This window comes from Oncorhynchus keta, chromosome 12 (genome assembly GCF_023373465.1).
Source record: "Oncorhynchus keta strain PuntledgeMale-10-30-2019 chromosome 12, Oket_V2, whole genome shotgun sequence".
NCBI lineage: Eukaryota > Metazoa > Chordata > Actinopteri > Salmoniformes > Salmonidae > Oncorhynchus > Oncorhynchus keta.
Genome location: NC_068432.1, coordinates 41,192,014 through 41,210,704, shown reverse-complemented (window position 1 = coordinate 41,210,704; position 18,691 = coordinate 41,192,014). Strand labels below are relative to the sequence as shown.

The 18,691-nt window shown below is 46.7% G+C and overlaps 1 protein-coding gene across 1 annotated transcript in view; it reads right to left on the bottom strand.

Annotated features, from left to right (window-relative positions):
* The window catches only part of LOC118391609 (BCL2/adenovirus E1B 19 kDa protein-interacting protein 3-like), a 33,853-nt gene extending 15,369 nt beyond the window's left edge, over nt 1-18,484 (bottom strand). The window contains exons 1-2 of the mRNA XM_052458329.1: nt 18,276-18,484; nt 49-193 (exon numbers count right to left, since the gene is read on the bottom strand). Coding sequence (XP_052314289.1) covers nt 49-193; nt 18,276-18,318 — 188 coding nt within the window. The 5' untranslated portion in view covers nt 18,319-18,484. The remainder of the gene's footprint in view (nt 1-48; nt 194-18,275) is intronic.
* Between the last annotated feature and the right edge of the window lie 207 nt (nt 18,485-18,691).

Below are 18,691 nucleotides of genomic sequence, written 5' to 3'. Positions count from 1 at the left end.
ACACTTCTCAGCTACTAACCTGTCATTACTCCTCTCTCAGCTACTAACCTGTCTTTACTCTCGAGCTGTGCCTCTTGCAGGATCCTCTGTAGCTCCCCCTGCAGGGCCCAGGAAGCTGTGTCCTGTTCTTGTCCCGTCAGACTCTCCCTGCTGCTCACCGCTGATAGCAGCTCCTCCAGCTCCACCCAAGAGTCTGTGTGTGTGTGTGTGTGTGTGTGCGTGTGTGTGTGTGTGTGTGTGTGTGTGTGTGTGTGTGTGTGTGTGTGTGTGTGTGTGTGTGTGTGTGTGTGTGTGTGTGTGTGTGTGTGTGTGTGTGTGTGTGTGTGTGTGTGTGTGTGTGTGTGTGTGTGTGTGTGTGTGTGTGAGAGAGAGAGAGAGAGAGAGAGAGAGAGAATTAAGGAAAGCTTTGACTATGTACAGACTCAGTGAGCATAGCCTTGCTATTGAGAAAGGCCGCCGTAGGCAGACATGGCTCTCAAGAGAAGACAGGCTATGTGCTCACTGCCCACAAAATGAGGTGGAAACTGAGCTGCACTTCCTAACCTCCTGCCCAATGTATGACCATATTAGAGAGACATATTTCCCCCAGATCACACAGATCCACAAAGAATTCGAAAACATATCCAATTTTGAAAAACTCCCATATCTACTGGGTGAAATTCCACAGTGTGCCATCACAGCAGCAAGATTTGTGACCTGTTGCCACGAGAAAAGGGCAACCAGTGAAGAACAAACACCATTGTAAATACAACCCATATTTATGCTTATTTATTTTATCTTGTGTCCTTTAATTATTTGTGTCACGCCTTGGTCATTGTATCTTGTGTTTTTGTTATATGTTTGGGTAGGCCAGGGTGTGACATGGGTTTATATGTTGTATTTCGTATTGGGGTTTGTATTAATTGGGAGTGTGTATTATTAGGGGTGTGTCTAGTTAGGCTTGGCTGCCTGAGGCGATTCCTAATTGGAGTCAGCGGATTCTCCTTTGTCTCTGATTGGGAACCGTATTTAGGCAGCCTGAGTGCGCGTTGTATTTCGTGGGTGATTGTACCTGTCTTAGTGTTTGTCACCAGATAGGCTGTATTAGTTTCACTCGTTTGTTGTTTTTGCATTTTCAGTTATTTCATGTACCCCATTATTCTTCATTAAAAGTCATGAGTAACCTACACGCTGCATTTCGGTCTGACTCTCTACAAACAACAGACGAAGTTCATTACAGAATCACCCACCACCATTCACAGACCGAGCAGCGTGTGAACTGGCAGGATCTAAAGGAGGACGCTATGGACGGCAGAAGCAGGCAGAAGCAGGGATTATACGATGTGGGAAGAAATCGACAGGTGGGCGGCCGCAGAGCGAGTGCAGGAGCCCGCCTGGGATTCCCTACAGCAATGCGAAGAGGGCTATACACGTATGGAATCGAGAAGGAAAGCATTGCTATACAGAGCGAAAACTGAAGGTAACAGGGGAAAGCGCAGAGAGAGAGTGGCTGAGTCAGGAAACAGACCTGAGCCTACTCTCCCTGTTAATCGTGAAGAGCAGTTGCAATGGGAGAGAATGCATCATTTGGAGATTTGGACATGGGAGGAGGAATTAGACGGTCAAGGACCCTGGGAGCAGCCGGGAGAATATCCAGTGGGTTGGAAACCGGAAAGTCACCCCCAAAAAAATATTGGGGGGGGGCTAAAAGGGAGAATAGTTATGCCAGGTAGGAAACCTGCGCATACTCCCTGTGTTTCCAGTACGGTGTTTCCAGTGCAGGTGCAGAGCCAGCTGCGACACATACCAGCCCTTCCTATTGGCCGGGCTAGAGTGGGCATCGAGCCAGGTAAGCTTGGGCAGGCTCGGTGCTCTAGAGCTCCAGTGCGCCTGCACGGTCCGGTCTATCCAGAGCCACCTCTACACACCAGTCCTCCAGTAGCAGCTCCCCGCACCAGGCTTCCTGTGCGTGTCCTCGCGCCAGTACCACCAGTTCCAGCACCACGCACCAGGCCTCCAGTGCGCCTCGCCTGTTCAGCACAGCCAGTGCTTTTCTCCCCTCCTGCGCTGCCGGAGTCTCCTGTCTGTCCAGCGCCGCCAGTGCTCCCAGTCGGCCCAGCGCGTCCAGTGCACCTCGCCTGTTTAGCGCAGCCAGAGCTTTTCTCCTCTCCTGCGCTGCCGGAGTCTCCTGTCTGCCCAGCGCCGCCAGTTGGCCCAGCGTCACCAGTCTGCCAGGATCCGCCAGAAGTGCCAGTCTGCCCAGCGCCGCCAGAGCTCCCAGTCTGCCCAGCGCCGCCAGTGCCGCCAGTCTGCCCAGCGCCGCCAGTGCTCCCAGTCTGCCCAGCGCCGCCAGTGCTCCCAGTCTGCCCAGCGCAGCCAGTACCGCCAGTCTGCCCAGCGCCGCCAGTGCCGCCAGTCCTCCCAGCGCCGCCAGACAACCAGTCTCTTCCAGATCTGCCAGACAACCAGTCTCTTCCAGATCTGCCAGACAACCAGTCTCTTCCAGATCTGCCAGACAACCAGTCTCTTCCAGATCTGCCAGACAACCAGTCTCTTCCAGATCTGCCAGACAACCAGTCTCTTCCAGATCTGCCCGACAACCAGTCTCTTCCAGATCTGCCCGACAACCAGTCTCTTCCAGATCTGCCCGACAACCAGTCTCTTCCAGATCTGCCCGACAACCAGTCTCTTCCAGATCTGCCCGTCAACCTAGATCTTCTAGATCGGCCAGACAACCTGAATCATCCAGGTCCACCAGCCAGCCAGGATTTACCGGAGCCTACTACCTGCCTGAGCTTCCTCTCAGTACTGAGCTTCCTTTCAGTACTAGGCTTCCTCTCTGTACTGGGCTCTCAGTACCGGGCTTCCCCTCAGTACTGGGCTGCTTCGGTCCCGGGCTGCTCCTCTGTCCCGGGCTGCTCCTCTGTCCTGAGCTGCCCTGCTGTCCTGAGTTGCCCCTCTGTCCCGAGCTGCCCCTCTGTCCCGAGCTGCCCCTCTGTCCCGAGCTGCCCCTCTGTCCCGAGCTGCCCCTCTGTCCCGAGCTGCCCCTCTGTCCCGAGCTGCCCCTCTGTCCCGAGCTGCCCCTCTGTCCCGAGCTGCCCCTCGGTCCCGAGCTGCCCCTCGGTCCCGAGCTGCCCCTCAGTTATGTGGGGATCAGGGTGAGGACTATTAGGCCATGGTCGGCGGAGAAGGTGGATTATCCTAGGACGCGAAGGGGAGGAACTAGGACATTTATGGAGTGGGGTCCACGTCCCGAGCCAGAACCGCCACCATGGACAGACGCCCACCCGGACCCTCCCTATGCTCGTGAGGTGCGTCCCGGAGTCCGCACCTTAGGGGGGGGTTCTGTCACGCCTTGGTCATTGTATCTTGTGTTTTTGTTATATGTTTGGGTAGGCCAGGGTGTGACATGGGTTTATATGTTGTATTTCGTATTGGGGTTTGTATTAATTGGGAGTGTGTATTATTAGGGGTGTGTCTAGTTAGGCTTGGCTGCCTGAGGCGATTCCTAATTGGAGTCAGCGGATTCTCGTTGTCTCGGATTGGGAACCGTATTTAGGCAGCCTGAGTGCGCGTTGTATTTCGTGGGTGATTGTACCTGTCTTAGTGTTTGTCACCAGATAGGCTGTATTAGTTTCACTCGTTTGTTGTTTTTGTATTTTCAGTTATTTCATGTACCGCATTATTCTTCATTAAAAGTCATGAGTAACCTACACGCTGCATTTCGGTCTGACTCTCTACAAACAACAGACGAAGTTCATTACAATTTGTACATTGTGTATATATATATATATATGGTCCTTCTGTAGCTCAGTTGGTAGAGCATGGCGCTTGTAACGCCAGGGTAGTGGGTTCGATTCCCGAGACCACCCATACGCAGAATGTATGCACACATGACTGTAAGTCGCTTTGGATAAAAGCGTCTTCTAAATGGCATATATTATATTATTATATATATATAATATGACATTTGTAATGTCTTTACTGTTTTGAAACTGTTGTATGTGTAATGTTTACTGTTAATTTGTGTTGCTTTTCACTTTATATATTCACTTTGTATGTTGTCTACCTCACTTGCTTTGGCAATGTTAACACATGTTTCCCATGCCAATAAAGACCTTGAATTGAATTGAATTGAATTGAGAGACAGAGACATGCACCCTGTCAGCAATGTTGCAAACTGAGAGCTGAGCTAATTCTGGAACATTCCATAGTTTACTTTTCAGTTAATCTTATTCAATCGTTTTCAATCTCCCGGAATAACTTTACTAAAGCCCCATTCTGGAAGACTGTATGCTAAATCAGGAGGGTGTGGCAGACCACATATCAGCCAGCGGTCATGGAAGTGAGGGATACAGCATGAGCACACTAAAAATAGACAAATAAGTCTATTTGCCCTCCAGGACATTTACAGCACAGAATGTCACAGAATGGCCCAGAAGACCATGAAGGACCTCAGCCACCTGAGCCATGGCTTGTTCACCTCGCTACTATCTAGAAGGCAGAGACCGTACAGGTGCATCAAAGCTGGTCCAAGAGACCTAAAAATGAGATGCCATGAGATTGTTAAATAATCACCACTAGCCAGCCTGCTCCCAATACCCTGACCTGAACTTAGTCACTGTTACGAGCCGGCTACCATCCATGTCCTCTACCATGCACCTTAGAGACTGCTGCCCTATATACAGTTGAGGTTTACATACACTTAGGTTCGAGTCATTAAAACTTGTTTGTCAACCACTCCACAGATTTCTTGTTAACAAGCTATAGTTTTGACAAGACGGTTAGGACATTTACTTTGTGCATGACACAAGTCATTTTTACAACAATTGTTTACATACAGATTATTTCACTTATAATTCACTGTATAACAATTCCAGTGGGTCAGAAGTTTACATACACTAAGCTGACTGTGCCTTTAAACAGCTTGAAAAATTCCAGAAAATGATGTCATGGCTTTAGAATCTTCTGATAGGCTAATTGACATAATTTGAGTCAATTGGAGGTGTACCTGTGGATGTATTTCAAGGCCTACTTTCAAACTCAGTGCCTCTTTGCTTGAAATCATGGGAAAATCTAAAGAAATCAGCCAAGACCTCCAAAAAGTATTGTAGACCTCCACAAATCTGGTTCATCCTTGGGAGCAATTTCCAAATGCCTGAAGGTACCACGTTCATCTATACAAACAATAGTATGCAAGTATAAACACCATGGGACCATGCAGTTGTCATACCGCTCAGGAACGAGACATGTTCTGTCTCGTAGAGATTAACGTACTTTGGTGCGAAAAGTGCAAATCAATCCCAGAGCAACAGTAAGGGACCTTGTAAAGATGCAAAGATGGACTGTAAAGTTGCTGGAGGAAACAGGTACAAAAATATCTATATCCACAGTAAAACAAGTCCTATATCAACATAACCTGAAAGGCCGCTCAGCAAGGAAGAAGCCATTGCTCCAAAACCGCCATAAAAAAGCCAGACTACGGTTTGCAACTGCACATGGGGACAAAGATTGTACTTTTTGGAGAAATGTCCTCTGGTCTGTGTACTACTCCCTTCACAGAACAGCGCGAGCAGGCTCTAACCAGAATAGAAAGAGGAGTGCATGTAACGGCGTTCTTCATTTGTAGAAAGAGAGTCGGATCGAAATGCAGCGTGGTGGTTACTCATGTCTTTAATGAAGAAAAACGGTACGATACATGAAATAACTAATAAATACAAAAACAACAAATGGAACGTGAAACCTATTACAGCCTATCTGGTGAACACTACACAGAGACAGGAACAATCACCCACGAAATACACAGTGAAACCCAGGCTACCTAAATACGGTTCCCCATCAGAGACAACAAGAATCACCTGACTCTGATTGAGAACCGCCTCAGGCAGCCAAGCCTATACTAGACACACCCCTAATCAACCACAATCCCAATGCCTACAAAAACCCCAATACGACAATACAATAACCCCATGTCACACCCTGGCCTAAACAAATAATTAAAGAAAACACAAAATACTAAGACCAAGGCGTGACAGAACCCCCCTAAGGTGCGGACTCCCGGACGCACCTCAAAACCATAGGGTTTTGAGGTGCGTGAAGTCCATGGAGAACAAGAGCACCTCCTCCCAGCTGCCCACTGCACTGAGGCTAGGAAACACGGTCTCCACCGATAAATCCATGATTATCGAAAACTTCAATAAGCACTTCTCAACGGCTGGCCATGCCTTCCGCCTGGCTACTCCAACCTCGGCCAACAGCTCCGCCCCCCCCGTAGTTCCTCACCCAAGCCTCTCCAGGTTCTCCTTTACCCAAATCCAGATAGCAGATGTTCTGAAAGAGCTGCAAAACCTGGACCCGTACAAATCAGCTGGGCTTGACAATCTGGACCCGCTATTTCTGAAACTATCTGCCGCCATTGTCGCAACCCCTATTACCAGCCTGTTCAACCTCTCTTTCATATCGTCTGAGATCCCCAAGGATTGGAAAGCTGCCGCAGTCATCCCCCTCTTCAAAGGGAGACACCCCTGGACCCAAACTGCTATAGACCTATATCCATCCTGCCCTGCCTATCTAAGGTCTTGAAAGCCAAGTCAACAAACAGGTCACTGACCATCTCGAATCCCACCGTACCTTCTCCGCTGTGCAATCTGGTTTCCGAGCCGGTCACGGGTGCACCTCAGCCACACTCAAGGTACTAAATGATATCATAACCGCCATCGATAAAAGACAGTACTGTGCAGCCGTCTTCATCGACCTCGCCAAGGCTTTCGACTCTGTCAATCACCAAATTCTTATCGGCAGACTCAACAGCCTCGGTTTTTCGGATGACTGCCTTGCCTGGTTCACCAATTACTTTGCAGACAGAGTTCAGTGTGTCAAATCAGAGGGCATGCTGTCCGGTCCTCTGGCAGTCTCTATGGGGTGCCACAGGGTTCAATTCTCGGGCCGACTCTTTTCTCTGTATATATCAATGATGTTGCTCTTGCTGCGGGCGATTCCCTGATCCACCTCTACGCAGACGACACCATTCTATATACTTTCGGCCCGTCATTGGACACTGTGCTATCCAACCTCAAACGAGCTTCAATGCCATACAGCACTCCTTCCGTGGCCTCAACTGCTCTTAAACGCGAGTAAAACCAAATGCATGCTTTTCAACCGATCGCTGCCTGCACCCGCATGCCCGACTAGCATCACCACCCTGGATGGTTCCAACCTTGAATATGTGGACATCTATAAGTACCTAGGTGTCTGGCTAGACTGCAAACTCTCCTTCCAGACTCACATCAAACATCTCCAATCAAAAATCAAATCCAGAGTCGGCTTTCTATTCCGCAACAAAGCCTCCTTCACTCACGATGCCAAGCTTACCCTAGTAAAACTGACTATCCTACCGATCCTCGACTTCGGCGATGTCATCTACAAAATGGCTTCCAACACTCTACTCAGCAAACTGGATGCAGTCTATCACAGTGCCATCCGTTTTGTCACTAAAGCACCTTATACCACCCACCACTGCGACTTGTATGCTCTAGTCGGCTGGCCCTCACTACATATTCGTCGCCAGACCCACTGGCTCAGGTCATCTACAAGTCCATGCTAGGTAAAGCTCCGCCTTATCTCAGTTCACTGGTCACGATGGCAACACCCATCCGTAGCACGCGCTCCAGCAGGTGTATCTCACTGATCATCCCTAAAGCCAACACCTCATTTGGCCGCCTTTCGTTCAGTACTCTTCTGCCTGTGACTGGAACAATTGCAAAATCGCTGAAGTTGGAGACTTTTATCTCCCTCTCCAACTTCAAACATCAGCTATCCGAGCAGCTAACCGATCGCTGCAGCTGTACATAGTCTATAGGTAAATAGCTCACCCTTTTTCACCTACCTCATTCCCATACTGTTTTTATACTGTTTTTATTTATTTACTTTTCTGCTCTTTTGCACACCAATATCTCTACCTGTACATGCCCATCTGATCATTTATCACTCCAGTGTTAATCTGCAAAATTGTATTATTCGCCTACCTCCTCATGCCTTTTGCACACATTGTATATAGACTGCCCATTTTTTTCTACTGTGTTATTGACTTGCTAATTGTTTACTCCATGTGTAACTCTGTGTTGTCTGTTCACACTGCTATGCTTTATCTTGGCCAGGTCGCAGTTGCAAATGAGAACTTGTTCTCAACTAGCCTACCTGGTTAAATAAAGGTGAAATAAAATAAAAAATAAAAAAATAAATAGGGAGGGTCCGGGTGGGCGTTTGTCCATGGTGGCGGTTCCGGCTCGGGACGTGGACCCCACTCCATTAATGTCCTAGTTCCTCCCCTTCGCGTCCTGGGATAATCCACCCTCGCCGCCGACCATGGCCTAATCGTCCTCACCCAGAACCCCACTGAACTGAGGAGCAGCTCGTGACTGAGGGGCAGCTCGTGACTGAGGTGCAGCTCGGGACTGAGGGGCAGCTCGGGACTGAGGCAGCTCGGGACTGAGGGGCAGCTCGGGACTGAGGGGCAGGTCGGGACTGAGGGGCAGCTCGGGACTGAGGGGCAGCTCGGGACTGAGGGGCAGCTCGGGACTGAGGGGCAGCTCGGGACTGAGGGGCAGCTCGGGACTGAGGGGCAGCCCGGAACTGAGGGGAAGCCCAGTACTTAGAGAAAGCTCAGTACTGAGAGGAAGCCCAGTACTGAGAGGAAGCCCAGTTCTGAGATGAAGCTCAGGCAGGTAGTAGGCTCCGGTAGATCCTGGCTGGCGGATCTGGAAGATTCTGGTTGACTAGCAGATCTGGAAGATTCTGGTTGACTGGCAGATCTAGCTGCTCTTTGCAGACTGGCAGATCTGGAAGAGACTGGTTGACTGGTAGATCTGGAAGAATCTGGTTGACTGGCAGATCTAGAAGATCATGGCTGACTGGCGGATCTAGCTGCTCTATGCAGACTGGCAGCTCCTTGCAGACTGGCAGCTCCTTGCAGACTGACAGCTCCTTGCAGACTGACAGCTCTGGCTGCTCCATGCAGGCTGACAGCTCCTTGCAGACTGACAGCTCCTTGCAGACTGACAGCTCCTTGCAGACTGGCAGCCCTTTGCAGACTAACAGCTCTGGCTGCTTCTTGCAGACTGACAGCTCTGGCTGCTTCATACAGACTGACAGCTCTGGCTGCTTCATGCAGACTGACAGCTCTGGCTGCTTCATACAGACTGACAGCTCTGACTGCTCCATGCAGGCTGACAGCTCTGACTGCTTCATACAGACTGACAGCTCTGGCTGCTTTATGCAGACTGACAGCTCTGACTGCTCCATGCAGGCTGACAGCACCCTGCAGACTGGCAGCTCCTTGCAGACTGACAGCTCCTTGCAGACTGACAGCTCCTTGCAGACTGGCGGCTCTTTGCAGACTGACAGCTCTGGCTGCTTCATGCAGACTGACAGCTCTGGGTGCTTCATGCAGACTGACATCTCAGGCTGCTCCGAACAGGCAGGAGGCTCCGGCAGCGCTATAGAGGAGGAAGGCTCTGATAGCGCTGAACAGGCGGGAGACTCCGACAGCGCAGGAGGGAAGGAAGGCTCTGATAGCGCTGAACAGACAGGAGACTCCGACAGCACAGGAGAGGCGAGGCACACTGTAGGCCTGATGCGTGGTGCTGGCACTGGTGATACTGGAGCGAGGACACGCACAGGAAGCCTGGTGCAGGGAGCTGCTACCGGAGGACTGGTGTGTGGAGGTGGCTCTGGATAGACCGGACCGTGCAGGCGCACTGGAGCTCTTGAGCACCGAGCCTGCCCAACCTTACCTGGCTCGATGCCCACTCTAGCCCGGCCAATACGAAGGGCTGGTATGAACCGCACCGGGCTATGCACCCGCACTGGAAACACTGTGCGCTCCATAGCATAACACGGTGCCTGCCCGGTCTCTCTAGCCCCCCGGTAAGCACAGGGAGTTTGCGCAGGTCTCCTACCTGGCATAGCCATACTCCCTTTAAGCCCCCCCCAATAATTTTTTTGGGCTGCTTTTCGGGCTTCCTTGCCAACCGTGTTCCCTCGTATCGTCGGCTCCTATCTCCTGCTGCCTCTGCTCTCCTAAGTGCCTCCACCTGTTCCCATGGGAGGCGATCTCTTCCGGCCAGTATCTCCTCCCAAGTCTAACAACCTTTGCCATCCAACACGTCTTCCCATGTCCATTCTCCGAATAATTCATCCTCCTTTCGCTGCTCATGCTGTTGCTGCCTGTTACCACGCCACTCGGTCCGTGTGTGGTGGGTGATTCTGTAACGCCGTTCTTCGTTTGTAGAAAGAGAGGTCGGACCGAAATACAGAGTGGTGGTTACTCATGTCTTTAATGAAGAAAAACGGTACGATACATGAAATAACTAATAAATACAAAAACAACAAACGGAATGTGTAACCTATTACAGCCTATCTGGTGAACACTACACAGAGACAGGAACAATCACCCACGAAATACACAGTGAAACCCAGGCTACCTAAATACGGTCCCCCATCAGAGACAACAAGAATCACCTGACTCTGATTGAGAACCACCTCAGGCAGCCAAGCCTATACTAGACACACCCCTAATCAACCACAATCCCAATGCCTACAAAACCCCCAATACGACAATACAATAACTCCATGTCACACCCTGGCCTAAACAAATAATTAAAGAAAACACAAAATACTAAGACCAAGGCATGACAGTGCCAGGCCCCAGTGCACAACTGAGCGAAAGAATAAGTACATTAGAGTGTCTAGTTTGAGAAACAGACACCTCACCAGTCCTCAATTTGCAGCTTCATTAAATAGTACCTGCAAAACACCAGTCTCAACGTCAACAGTGAAGCGGCGACTCTGGGATGCTGGTCTTCTCGGCAGAGTTGCAATGAAAAATCCATATCTCAGACTGGCCAATAAAAATAATAGATTAAGATGGGCAAAAGAACACAGACACTGGACAGAGGAACTCTGCCTAGAAGGCCAGTATCCTAGAGTCACCTCTTCACTGTTTACGTTGAGACTGGTGTTTTGCGGGTACTATATTTCTTCATTTTTTTATTTACATTTTTTGGATTTGCTTGTGTTGTTTTCTTTTGTTAGGTATACTAACATAAGCATTTCGCTGTACCTGCGATAACAGCTGCAAAATGTGTACTCGATCAATAACCTTTGATTTGATCTAAAGAGACTGTTTAACTGTCTGTTGTTGCTTTATCATTACAGTAGATGGCTGTCTTAAGGTTATGACACGTAATGCAGAGGGGTATACTACAAAGCAGGATCAATGAGTTAGCCAGCTAACATGCCTAAACATTCTGAATGTACTTTTGACAGATAAGCTTGGGCTCCCAAATTGCGTAGCGTTCTAAAGCACTACTTCGAAGAGCTGATCCCAGGCTGTGTCACAGCTGGCACCATAGGGAGGCGCATGAGTCAGGGGAGGGTTTGGCCGGGGGGCTGTCATTGGCTCATCGTGCTCTAGAGACTCCTTGTGGCGGGCTCGGCACTTGCAAACTGACTTCAGTCGTCAGTTGAACAGTGTTTCCTCTGACACATTGGTATGGCTGACTTCCGGGTTAAGTGAGCAGTGTGTTAAGAAGCAGCGTGTCATAGCGGATCATGTTTCGGAGGACGCCTTTCTTGACCTTCGCCTCTCCCGAGCCCGTTGGGGAGTAAAGTTTAAGCATGTTATGGCCTAGTCAAATCAAAGTTTATTATACACATATTTTCTGATTTTATCACAGGTGCTGTGAAATGCTTGTGTTTCTAGCTACAGCAGTGCAGTAGTAATACCTAGAAAACAATACGAAACAATTCACTCATAATAAATAGCTTTTCATGCACCTCTTTTACAATATTTGCCAGGTGGCATACACCTGTATTGATTACTATGTATAGCTTTGTAAAACTATAAATGACCAACCACCCAGCTTTTGAGTAGTTAGAAGGTCTATTACCCTGCTTTTGAGAGAAGCCAGCTAGTAGTTCCTGGAGACTTCCAGCAATTCAAATCAAATCAAATGTGCTTCCTAAAACAACAGGTGTAGACTAACAGTGAAATGCTTACTTACTTCCCAACAATGCAGAGAGAGAAAGATAAATACAAGAGAAATAGTATGTGATCAGTCAAAAGAGGTGTTGCAAAAAGGGTCAATGCAGATATTCCAGGTAGCTATTGGTGAATGATTTAACTAACTATTTAGCAGTTTATGGCTTTGGGGTATAAGCTGTTCTGGGTGCTGTTTGTTCTAGACTTGGTGCATTGGTACCGCTTGCTGTGCGGTAGCAGAGAGAACAGTCTATGACTTGGGTGTCTGGAGTATTTGACCATTTTTAGGGCCTTCCTCTGACACCGCCTGGTATATACTGTAGGTCTTGTAGCACCTTGCGGTCAGATGCTAAGCAGTTGCCATATCAAGTGGCGATGCAGCCAGTCAAGATGCTCTCAATCGTGGAGCTGTAGAACTTTCTGAGGATCTGAGAGTCCATGCCGAATACTTTCCAGATTCCAGAGAGGCTAATTGCACAAAGCTAACGATATGCTACCTTCAACTTCCTTTAAACTACACACAAAGACATAAAAATGGTATCCATGACTTTGTCTGACTCTGGGTAAATAGGAAAAAAGGCTTAATTCACAAAATTGCAAAGTTTTCCTTAAAACATCTTTATGTGTATGTGAGAAACGATTTAACCAATCAGAAGTGCGCAAATGATTTAGGTCCGCCTTTGATTGACAGTTCAATCATTTTCAATCTCGAGAAAGCCCTGCAGAGGATGCACCATTTTAGACAGCAAAATATTGAGTATAACCTAGATAAGGTTGGTATGTTTGAAGTGGAGGGAGAACAGGGCTTAGCATGTGTCTAGAAGGAGATTTCAGCTTGGAAAGTTAAATATTTTCAGAGTCAGGTAATTGGTTATTGGAGGAGGATTGGAGGGAAAGAGAGAGGAGGTTGAAAATACTGAGGATGGGTTCAAATCTGTTGAAGCTTGCAATAATAAGGGAGAGGGTATGTTGAGGAAGGTTTTTGTCAAGTTCAAACAGAGTGAGCCGGAAACCAGTTCGAGTTCTGGAGGTGAAATGGATAGAAGGCGTTGTGAGGAGCTCGGAGCCCGAGGTTGATAAAGATACGTTTGGTCCCGTGGGAATTAGACTTTTGAAGAGGGTGGAAACAGGCTGATTGGCTGATCCATGGGTGGTTTCAGGTTGGGTGGAAAAGATGGTGGGTGGTATTGAGTTGGTGAAGGTAACCCAAAGTGGTCTTGTGATGTTTGTTTGGGTTTCTTCAGATCAGAGGGAGGAGGCGCTCCATGCGACGCAACTTGGGTCAAAATCTGTTTTTTACTTTACTCTTAGGAACAGGGCACGATTGAAAGGAGTTATTTTTGGGGTAGCATTACGTGTGGAGGTGGAGCATTTGAAGTTGATGATTCCTGGTGTTTGTGACGCCCACCGTTTGGTGTGACGCATACGCCGTGGTGAGCGTGGTGAAACAGAGGAGTCACTGTCAGTCCTTTTGAGTTTTGAGTCAGAGTCTTTACCTGACAAGGTCATGTTAGAATATATCAATTATCCTGTTAGAGTGTTTGTGGCGAATCCACTGTGCTGTTTCAGGTGCAACGTTTATGGTCATGTCATAGCTGGTTGCAGGAGGGAGATTCCAAGATGTGGGAAGTGTGCAGGAAGGCATGGGATAGAGGACTGTGTAGTTTTGGCGGATAAAGTTGTGTGTGTCAGCTGTAGGGGTGCACATGTTGCTGGGGATCGGAAGTGTCCAGTGTGGAAAATGAAAAGTAGAGGAGAATGGGTCAATAGTCAGGGATTCTGAGAGGATCCCTGTGAATAGTAGATCTGTGCCAGCACAGAGGGATAGACCAATGAGTGACATATTATTATTCTTTTTTAAAATTGGACCTTTATTTAACCAGGCAACTCAGTTAAGAACATATTCTTATATGCTTCAGTAAGGTTGGCTTCTTAGCATCCGTAGCAATGGTTATCAAATGTACCACATAAATGGAACGTGAATCACAGAAAATAGATGTTGTGGTGCCAGCTGCAGAGAAGTACATGGGGGTACGAGATTTGACTTCAGAAGAGTTGCAAGAGTGTGTTGAGTGGTAGTGTCCCATCCTCTCAGGTCATTGGCCTGGGGTAGGATCAGATAGGGTTAAAATAGTGGAATTATTTACTATTTGGGGTTTAAGGCTGGGTTTCTGTACAACACTTTGTGACATCAGCTGATGTAAGAAGAGCTTAATAAATACATTTGATTGATATATATATATATATATCACCTGGAGTGCTTTTCCAACAGTCTTGAAAGAGTTCCCACATATGCTGAGGACTTGTTGGCTGCTTTTTCTTCACTGCATTCCAACTCATCTCAAACCACCTCAATTGGGTTGAGGTCAGGAGATTGTGGGGCCAGGTCATCTGATGCGGCATTCCATCACTCTCCTTTTAGGTCAAATAGCCCTTACACAGCCTGGAGGTGTGTTGGGTCATTGTCCTGTTGAAAAACAAATGATAGTCCCACAAAGCGCAAACTGGATGGGATGGTGTATCGATTCAGAATGCTGTGGTAGGCATGCTGGTTACGTGTGCCTTGAATTCTAAATAAATCACAGACATTGTCACCAGCAAAGCACCACCACGTCATCACACCTCGTCCTCCTTGCTTCACGGTGGGAATCACACATACAGAGATCATCCGTTCACCCACTCTGCGTCTCACAAAGACTTGGCGGTTGGAACCAAAATTCTCAAAATTGGACTCATTAGACCAAAGGACAGCTGTTCCACCTGTTTAATGTCCATTGCTAGTGTTTCTTAGCCCAAACAAGTCTCTTTTTCTGATTAGTGTCCTTTAGCAGTGGTTTCTTCGCAGCAAATCGACCATGTTGAGATGTGTCTGTTACTTGAAATCGGTGAGGCATTTATTTGGCCTGCAATCTGAGGTGCACTCCAATGAACTTGTCTTCCGCAGCAGAGGTAACTGTGGGCCTTCCTTTCCTTTAGCAGTCCTCGTGAGAGCCAGTTTCATCAAAGCGCTTGATGGTTTTTTCGACTGCACTTTAAGAAACTTTCAAAGTTCTTGAAATTTTCCACATTAACTGACCTTCATGTCTTAAAGTAATGATGGTCTGTCATTTCTCTTTGATTATTTGAGCTACTTTGAAGAATCTCAAATATAAAATATATTTAGATTTGTTTAAAAAATGTTGGGTTACTAAATGATTCCATATGTGTTATTTCATTGTTTTGATGTTTTCACTATTATTCTACAGTGTAGAAAATAAAAGTAAAAATAAAGAAAAACCCTGGAATGAGTAGGTGTGTCCAAACTTTTGACTGGTACTGTATATATTACTATATATATTATTGTATATATTAATTCATATAAAATAAAACAATTCTGGTTCTCCTTTCCCATTTTTTCTCACAAAGTGTAATGGATCTATACTACAGTTAATTTGGGGCTCGTCCTGAGACTGGTTGAATGAGTTTGTGGACCATTAACTTACTAAGTACATTTTTTTACAAATCAAGCTACTGTGTTTGCGTCGCGTTACTGGGCTAATGCTAACTTCAAGACCCTAGGGAGGACCACAAGCCCGCAAATGAGCTTCCCTGAGACAATTTCTGACAGTTTGTGCAGATATTCTTCAGTTGTAGAAACCCCACAGTTTCATCAGCTGTCCGGGTGGCTGGTCTCAGACGATCCCGCAGTTGAAGAAGCCAGATATGGAGGTCCTGAGCTGCCGTGGTTACACATGGTCTGCGGTTATGTAGCCAGTTGGACGTACTGCCAAATTCTCTTCTGTTAAAACAACTTTGGCAACAGCTGTGGTGGACATTCCTGCAGTCAGCATGCCAATTGCATGCTCCCTCAACTTGAGTCATCTGTGACATTGTATTGTGACAAAACTGCACATTTTAGAGTGCCATTTTATTGTCCTCGGCACAAGGTGCACCTGTGTAATGATCATCCTACTTAATCAGCTTCTTGATATGCCACACCTGTCAGGTGGATGGATTGTCTTGGCAAATAAGAAATGCTCACTAACAAGGATATAACCTATGTGTGCACAGCATTTGAGAGAAATAAGCTTTTTGTGCACATTTACATTTACATTTAAGTCATTTAGCAGACGCTCTTATCCATTTCTGAGATGTTTTATTTCAGCATGGGACCAACACTTTCTGTTTTTGTTCAATACATTTAGGTAATCTGGTAGACTCGCGTCACTGGGCAGTTCGCGGCTGGATTTCCCTTTGTAATCTGTGATAGTTTGCAAGCCCTGCCACATCCGACAAGTGTCAGGGCCGGAGTAGTAGGATTCGATATTAGTCCTGCATTGACGTTTGCAAGTTTGATGGCTCGTCGGAGGTCGTAGCGGGATTTGTTATAAGAGGCCGGATTAGCGGCAGCTCTAGCCTTTAGCTCAGTGTGGATGTTTCCTGTAATCCATGGCTTCTGGTTGGGATATGTTTATATGGTCACTGTGGGGTAGACTTCGTCGTAGCACTAATTGAAGAAGCCGGTGATGTGGTAAACTCCTTTATGTTATTGGATGAATCCCGGAACATATTCCAGTCTGTGCTAGCGAAGTTCTATATTGAATTGATCTGATGATATACCGGTGATGATTGATATTAGATGGGTGCACCTGAGGTATTGAAATAACCATAGACTATTTACCCAAGGTATTGAAATACTAATAGACTATTTACCCGAGATATGGAAATTTAACTAGGCCTATTGTGAACATGGTTTATTGTGTGAATCACGTTGTGAATTGTATATATTTTATGAAGATAACAACTACAACTATATTCCTTAAAATGCTTTTAGCACTTATCTTTAAACCTACTGGTCTCTGGTCTTTAACATGATAATCTCATCACTGCTCCCTCTGAAACTAGTCCGTTGCATTGTTTGAGTGTTCCATGATAAGCACATGCAACACATGCACACGGACGAACACAACACACACTAACACACACAAACAAACAGGGCCAAGCACTGACAGAGTGCCCTGGCAGAGTGCCGCCTGCTTACATAAGATCTTATTTCTGTATGAGATGATCCACCCTCTCCTCTCTCCTATCTCATTATCTCTCTCTCAGGAATGCATGTATGCAAACATCATCAACACTCACCCCCTCTGTTTTTCTCTTCCCCTGTGTTATTTTCTTTAAGTAAGTGAGAGACCATGTAAACAGCAACAGTGGAGATGACATTATGAATAGGGGGGGTGCAGAAGAGAGCACAGTGGGGAAACTGTGCTGTTGCCCTAGTTTTCCTCCCAGAGAGAGAGTTATGACATAATCACTGGCTGACAGCCTGCTGTTTCTCTCTCTCTTTCTCTCTCTGCGGCCTTGACCATGTTGCACTGCAGCAATACACAATGCCTGTCAATCGTCCAGTATCCATCCATAGGATTAGTGCCAATCAGGTTTATGTAATGTCTGTTAATATAGGCCTAGTTCTTGAAAAACAAAGCACAAATGTGTTGTTGTGCTCGTTCCAAAGCTTTGCGTTAAAGTCCTAGATATTACGGCTTAATAAATCTGTTTACGGTTCAACCATGTCCAGTGTACTATTCCCATCTGTGTATGAGTTGTGTATACATTGACAGCTGGACAACATCTCCCATGTACTGTAGAGGCTACAAGCAAACTGTACAGTGAGCTATAAGCCTCAGGGGAATCTCCCAGTTTTAATTGGTTTAGGGAGATAGAAAAAGGTGAGTCATGAAATCCGTTTACACAATGACATGTCCGTTGCAACAACTCCAAATGGGTGTGGTAACGTTTCTCCCCTAACCTGCCCTTTTAGTCCACGCTATCCATGCATTCCGTCATGGTTAATGATTTAATGATTATATAAGTGTTGTGTGTGAATTAAGTCAAATGTAGCAAACAACCTTCTTCTAATGAAAGAGGTCAATGTTCATGCATCATTAATTGATTGTTACTAACAAATAAGCGTTACAGGCCTGAGGATGAACATAATAATTTATACATCAATAGTGTTCTTTTCCTGATGGACCCCATTTGGAAATATTTATAAAGAATGTAACCTAGAAGAACACTTGGACATAGTTAATCCCTATGGTAAACACAGAGAAAGAGTCATCCTAGGGCAGTCACAAGGCTTTTAGAAACATTTGATAGTAACACACAAATCAATCATCATTGACCCGACTTTGCATTGACCCAAAAACAATAAATCATTTTTTATACATTGACACAAAGTAACCACCCCGGCCAGCACAGTCCCCCAAACCCTTACCGTACAAGCCGTCCTCTGGAGTCTGCGAACCTGACAGAGACATGGTTAGTGGCCGAAGGATGATTTAAATACAGAGAGAGATTCTCACACTGACAAACACGAGCAATGAGGAGAAAACTGTATTCTAAACTGCCTTTCTTCATTCACTGTTGTTATGGTAGCACGTAGACTGTGATGATCAGAGCACGCTAATCCGCCAGCACTCCCTCCCTACTCACGTGCAGAGAAGATCGAGGTAAACAAAACAGACTTGACCCACTGGGCACACACTGGTTGAATCAACGTTGTTTCCACATAATTTCAAAGAACCAACGTGGAATAGATGTTGAAATGACGTCTGTGCCCAGTGGGGAAGCTCAACAGTAAAGAGCCATACAGCAATTTAAGTAGCTGACAACACTTGTACAGTGTATTAG